Consider the following 7,234-nt stretch of genomic DNA (forward strand, 5'->3'; position numbering starts at 1 on the left):
AAATATATAAAAATTACTGCTAAATTAAATATTTCTTACAGTAAATTATAAAATTTGATAAATATCGTTATAGTGAATTATAGTATTTGATAAATATCACCATTGATGTAGAAAGGAAAAAAAAAAAAAAAAAAGGAGGGTGATGTCTAAGCACCAATAAAATTTTAATTTACTAATGATAATTTTTAATTAAAAATTGTTAAAAATTGACTTATAAAATATTTATTATTTTCAATGCAATTGGCTGCTGTCACATTAACTTATTATTAATGATGTTAATGAATTAACTTATAAAACTATATTTATTAAAAAATAAAATTTCTCTCTTAAATATTAAAACACAATATTATATAATATAATATATTTTTAACTTAAAATTTAATTACACTCCTTCCTTATTAAGAAAATTTAATTTAATTTAATTTATTTTAATTTTTTATTTAATTTAATTTAAAATTTTTAATTTAAATTTAATTTAATTCAAAAATAAAAAAAAATAAAGAAAGTGAGCAACTTTTGAAATTTAAGTTTAAATTAATTTATATAAAAAATTTTAATTAAATTAAATTAAATTTATCCAATAAATATAAGAACTGAATTAAATATTTCACCATATGTTTTTTAAAACTATCTTTAAAATTTTTCAATAAAATCACAACACTGCCACTCTTTAGTCTTTATAGTCTCACTACCTACCACTACAACCACTGCTTATGATCTCTGTCATTATTATTAGAATTTATTTAATCCTATACATGAAATAGACCAAAAGCATTTAAAAACTATAATAAATTAATTAATCATTAACCCCTAATCACTATACTAATGATGATGAAACTTTGATTTTGAGTGTTATTTAGTTTTGAGTCTTCTTATTGGTCAAGTATTTTATTTTGCAACTAGTAATATTTTTAATGTAATGTATTTGAAATTTACCCTTATATATGTGATCATGTATAAATTTAGTTTGGTCTCTGAATTTTGACAGATATTATCATTTAATTTTTATATTTTGAAAATTAAATGAATTAGTCTCTCGCATATACTTTTATTAAAATCAGAGATATTTCTATCTAATATTGCCATTAGTTTAAGTAAAAAAATAAATATACTCTTTATTCAATTATGATTTGGTATTTATATTTTGAAAATTTAATGATTTAATCATCACTTATATTTCTCTTTAATTAAAATTAATTATTATTAAATAAATTAATTATTTTTGTTCTAAAAAAAATTTAATAAAAAATTTTAATAAGACAAATTAATAAGAAAAAAAAAATTCTATTAATTTCAACAATTATCAAATATAAAGACTAAATCATTCAATTTTTAAAATATAGAGACCAAGTTATAATATCGGTCAAAATACATAGACTAAATAGTAAATTTTCTTTAATTGAATAAAGAATATATTTATATTTTTACTTAAACTAATGGTAATATTGAATAAAAGAACCTCTGATTTTAATAAAAATAAAAGTAAGAGACTAAATCATTCAATTTAAAAAATACAGTAACTAAATTATAATATCCGTTAAAATCTAAGAACCAAATATTAAAATATCCATAAATTTATTTATCATATTAAATTTTTGAAAAGTTAAAAAAATAATATGAGATTTAGATGCTATTATTATAAATTTAATTATAAGTAAAAATAAATTTAATAATCATTAAATTAAAATTTATATAGATTTAAAAAACTTAAAATTTCTATATTAATTATATACATTTTAATTATTTTTATATAATATAATTTTTAATATAAATATTTAATTTAACTATTATTAAATTTATCCTCTCAAATTTATGTGAAGTATCCAATTTTTTATATTATTTTACAACTAAAAGAAAATTAATTCATCTCTTCTTTAATTGCTTCATTATGATTTTTCCATTGTAATTAAAAAAAATCATAATTATACCCCAATATGACATAACACATTGGATATGTACAATAAATTACGTGGATGGGCAACATGTTGATAATTTTTTATTTTAAAAATAAATTTTTATAATTATGAATCTTGTGTAAATGTATAAAATTTATCATAATATATACTTTCATAAATATAATGAGTTATTGGAGTGAGATTAAATTTAAATTTGTCAAGTAAATAATTTGTTTTAATTACTTAAATAAATAAGTTAAAATTAAAATAATATATTTTAAAAATAATAATATATTTTTTTTAGAAATAAATTATATACAATTATATACACTTATTAAAATCGCAGAAAATCCTCTCTCACTATTGTGATCCTAAATACATGAATTTAAGCTTAAAAAAGTGCGACAGAATAAAGCAAAAGAGGAGTAAAACAGGGAAGATGATATAAAGTAACCATGGTTAGGCAGAGATAAGAGTCCGTAAAACACGGAAAACTAACCATGGTTAGGGAACATGGGTTCAGTTTGCTGATGATGATGGGGTTTGGTTTGGCGCTTGGTGGGTTGCTGTTGTGTATATAACAGCCGAAAGAGGTGAGGCAGCAAAGCAGCCATTATCATATATTCTTTACAGCACCTATATGACTTCCTAAGCCCATCAACAACTTGGATACCATTTTCTTTAACAACCCCTTGAAATGAATCTGCTTGTAAGCTCTTGTTCTTGCTGTTCATACATATATATATTTGGTATATGCACACACTTTTCTCTGGGAACAGTTTTCTGTGCCAGAGCTCACTTGAATCCATCATTTGCAGTTCCATTTGCAAATTTCTTCTCTTTCTTTCTTTATTCCAGTCTTCTTTCTCTGGGTTTTCTTTCAAATGTTAAAATTTTACGTTATTAAGATAAAGATCATATCTTTGGATTTGTGTGAAAATGCTAGATCTCATATCACTCTTTGATGCATTAGCTTAATGGGTTTTATATTGGTTCAGTGAATTCATTTTAAATTGTATGAATTTGAGCTTGTATTTCTTTATGCTTCATATTTCTTTACCTTTCGTTATGATTTTGATCTTCAATTTTAAACTACCACCTGAGCAAGGATAGATCTTTATAATGAAATTGATGATTTCTAGGATTTGTCTCTGTCAAAATATTAAATCAGATGGTACAAAACAAGGTAGCCTAATTTGGCTGCTTTCATTCGTTTGATTGAGAGATTTTATTGCTTCAAGACTAGTCTACTGCTTCAAGACTAGTCTACTGCTTCAAGACTAGTCTATCCAATTCTTTTATACGGACAACTTATTTTAAGTAATTTTGTCAGTTCTTGCTGCCTATTGAAGGATGTCTTGCATTCTGTAGGCTCCAACCCAATTGATACTGTTTCATCGGCATTAAAAGTAACATGTTTGTAGAGTTCTTGAGGGGATTAACTACCCCTTTTCTGCGTTTCTCTAATCTCATTTCTCTGTTATGTTCTGGGTTTATGGCAGGTCAGCCTTTTGGCCTCTTTAACAGGATATTAACCTCATCCTTTATCATATTCAATAAGACTACTGAAACACACAAGGTAATTGATCAATCATTTATTATTATTATCTGTTTTATACAATATGTTTCTTCCTTCCCTGTTTAGTTGATACTTGTCCATGGTTTTCTATTTTGTACGGTATTCTAACTCCCCCTTTGATGTATATCAGAAAAAGCATCAAGAAAAAAGGGAAAACTTCTGTTCCATTCCTGATTATCTTCTCTGTGATTGATCAAAATCCTCCCTTTTACTTCCATAACTGTCAATTGATTCAAGAAAATGGGTCTCTCAAGTCTTCCAGCCCCATCTGAAGGAGTACTATGCTTGCTGTTGGTAAACTATGCCTTATCAGTCTCCATTTTCAAAGGCATAGTCCGGTCAATCCTTCGTATTGTTGGCATCCGTTTATCATCCTTCTCCTCATCATCTTCAACCCCCTCATCAGATTACCGTGAAGGCCTCACAGAATCAGTTGAATTTCGTTTAACTCCATCAGATACCTACATTAAGGAGTTTCGGAGCAGGAGTCCTGCAACGCGATTTGATGCAGTGTGTAGCTGTAAACAGCCTGAGCATGACTGCTCAGTTTGCTTGACTCAATTTGAGCCAGAATCAGAGATCAACTGCTTATCTTGCGGCCATCTTTTTCATAAGGTGTGCTTGGAGAAGTGGTTGGATTACTGGAATATTACATGTCCACTTTGCAGGTCTCCTGTGATGCCTGAAGAAGAAGATACATCTTTCTTTTGGTGAGCATATACCAGAAGTTTGCTAGTCTCAGGACATGTTCATGTACAGTGTGTAGTGTACAGGTACTTGAGTGTATCAGCCAGGACATGGTGTTTTATGCTGCTAATCATGGGTCCCTGAGAGACCAAAAAAATTTTATTGTACATATTGTAAGGCTTATGCTGTTCTATGCATAAATGCAACTTTGGTCTCAAACCTTTTCCTTTTCAAGTCTCTTTTGGAGAATGATTCTCTCTTTGTTTACTCTCAAATTTTGCTTGAATATATTGAATATTTGAAGTGCTTTTAGTAAATGGAAATGATGAAATCCTTTGTTTAGAAATTGCTTACGAAGCACTGCACTATGAGGTTTTCTGCTCTAGGTGTAGTATACTTTTATCAACAAATTGTTGTCCTGTATCTCGAGTATTTTATATTTATCTGTCTGTGGAATTTATTTATTGGTTTATACTCTGTTTGTTTTACGGTGAAAAATATTTTTTTAGAAAATAATTTTTTATTTTTAAAAGAAAAAATTATTTTTATTTTTAAAATTTTATTAATTTTATTAAAATATAAAAATATATACGTGTGTGTATATATATATAATAAATATATATTATTAATTTAATATAATAATTAAATAATTAAAAATATTTTTATGAAAAATTATTTTTTAAAAAATATTTTTTATAAAAAATATTTTTTATATATATGAATTATTTTTTCTGAAATAAATTAAAACTTAGTATTACGTGAAAAATTAGAACTTTATAGAATATTATCATGCTCGAGACTATTAAAAGTGCTGGGAAATTGGCACTGTTAAGCCAAGTAATTTTGTAATTTTGGATTTATTTAAGGGTATTATTGTCTTTTAACCTGGAGGGCAATTTTGTTATTATGGTTGAATTGGAGGGGCAGATAATTTGGTTCTCTTTCCCTCTGCGCAGATGTGTTTGCCTCTCCCTTTCAACGCCCCCCTAGGAGGGGAAAACGGCGCCGTTTTTCCTTAGCTTCACCTAATAATCATATTGAAAACGAATTGTACTCATATTTAGTGGGTGCATAAAGAGTACATAAGGGCGCTAGACAGCTCTTTTCAAAGAATAGACCTTTTCACACTTTAAGTGTATTTGGTTTGTAGAAAATTCACAAAAGAATTACTTTAAGAATTGTTTAGAAAGAAAGAGGACTTTCAGATAACTGTACAAATGATAAAATTTATAAGAAAATTATTATTATTATTTTTTTGTTATTATGCAGTAATAATATAGGTGATTGCGTCTATATTAAAGCAGTGTAATACATTCAATGCAGGCAAGTAATTTTCAGAAGGTTGATAATAATGGAGAAAAAAGATAAATCTGGTTGAGACCCCAGTATCTATTTGGGTATTCCTTAACAAGATTTTTCAAGATATGGCATGATATGAAGATTTAGAAGCTACCACAAATTCATTGTTTGAGAAATCTCCTTATTCCTTGGAAAGATTTAGAGAAAAGGGTTGAATATGATCCTGGAAAATGTGAAAAATGATGGGGTTAACCATTAGGATCCCCCCATGAAAGCGATGTCTAGAAATTCCTTTCAAGTGTGATGATAGTGATAATGTGTTTCATTCCATTTTGATTCGGTTATAATTGAGACTCGAATGTAAGGTATTATAGCTCTGAAGACTATTCTAATACTATTGAGCTAATTAAATATAAATTTAAAATAATGTGTTAAAATCTCTTAATTGTCAAATATAACAATACTCATACCTGAATTTCTGAAAATTGAGAACGTGGGTGGGTTTGACAACCTGGACACTTGCTCTTATCAAACACTCATAGCAGAATCCTATGATGGACAAGCTGATTATGATTTCAGTTCCACTAAAGCTTTTCAATGCTCTAGCATTTCAATCGAAAATTATGTGCTTCAGATTGCAAGGGAGTTGTGAACGTAAGACATTGGTGGTTATATTGTTGTGGACTTCATAGATACGGCAAGTGACTGTAAGTTCAAACTTCCTTGGCCTAAGGGGCCATAATTCCTCTTAGAAGTCTGCTGCGAAGGGTCATCTCCGCATAGCTAGTTAGTAGATTGAAATTTAGTTACCCATACACCAACTATAAAATCAGAGCTCTCAGTGGCAATCCTTGCTATGTTTACATCTAGTAAGTCAAATTAAGCCACAGGTTCCATTTTTTGTGGTACCTTTGTTTGTTAACAGAATTAAGCAAACAAATTGATCCATCAACTAAGAATAGTCATGCATCAGGAAAAGCTCTCAGTCTGTCTGTAACAATCCAAAATTTTTAAATTATAAATAAAATGAAAAAGAAATATTATGTTATTAATATTATAGGATTTATTTGAATTGATTTTAAAATAAAGGAAGATAATAATAATAAATGAATTAATAATAAATAATTTAATTAAAGTTAATTTATTAAATGAGAATAAAATAATTAAAATTTTCTTGATTATATTTATTTTATAATTACTAGAGTTTTATTAAACTTTAACATAATAAAATAATGTTGGATCTAATTGTAAACCTCTATGTCGCAAGGAGTTTTGCGGTCGCCTGAATGAACCCTCACCGAAGTGGGAAAGAGTGAGGAGTCGCCACCTTAGTTTTGAGGGAAACTAAAGAAAACCATTTGTGAAAATAGATTGAAATGAAACCACTTCAAGACAGAGATTCTAGGTTCGGGGTCCGTAAACGGGTGGGGAAGGTGTTAGGCACCCCACCTCGTCCCTCAATAAGGGCAAGTAGATTTAATTTCGCGTTTTTCATAAATTAGTTAGGAGGGCTCGGATGGAGATGTTAATCCTTTTGTCAAAAGGAAATTTTAATTTTTCACTAAATTCGGATCACCCAGATACACAAGTAAATGAGACAACCTTAGTGAGTTACTGTTGTATGTTAATTTTATTTGAAAGGAATATTTTATTAAAATTTAATTTAAGAATTGGATAAGAACTCTTCTCCGAACTCTTTAATATTTATTAAAATTTTGAGTTAAGACCGGATAAGAACTCTCTTCCGATCTCTATTAAATATTTATTAAAATTT

General features: G+C 27.7%; 1 protein-coding gene across 2 annotated transcripts; it reads left to right on the plus strand.

Moving 5' to 3' along the window:
- Nucleotides 1-2,446: 2,446 nt before the first annotated feature.
- On the plus strand, nucleotides 2,447-4,395 carry LOC110641519 (probable E3 ubiquitin-protein ligase XERICO). Of its 2 annotated transcripts, none has more exons than XM_021793259.2 (3): nucleotides 2,447-2,604; nucleotides 3,398-3,474; nucleotides 3,605-4,395. In XM_021793259.2, the coding sequence occupies exon 3, from the start codon at nucleotides 3,715-3,717 to the stop codon at nucleotides 4,186-4,188; it is 474 nt and encodes a 157-aa protein (XP_021648951.2). In that variant the 5' UTR covers nucleotides 2,447-2,604; nucleotides 3,398-3,474; nucleotides 3,605-3,714; the 3' UTR covers nucleotides 4,189-4,395. The 2 variants fall into 2 exon arrangements, with proteins under 2 accessions (XP_021648951.2, XP_021648952.2); XM_021793260.2 differs by having other exon boundaries at nucleotides 2,467-2,604; nucleotides 3,403-3,474.
- The last annotated feature ends 2,839 nt before the right edge of the window (nucleotides 4,396-7,234 follow it).

This window comes from Hevea brasiliensis, chromosome 10, assembly GCF_030052815.1.
Source record: "Hevea brasiliensis isolate MT/VB/25A 57/8 chromosome 10, ASM3005281v1, whole genome shotgun sequence".
NCBI lineage: Eukaryota > Viridiplantae > Streptophyta > Magnoliopsida > Malpighiales > Euphorbiaceae > Hevea > Hevea brasiliensis.

Excerpts from the sequence above, each read along its gene's own strand:
- LOC110641519 (XM_021793259.2), top strand. The coding sequence starts at position 3,715 with ATGGGTCTCTCAAGTCTTCCAGCCCCATCTGAAGGAGTACTATGCTTG.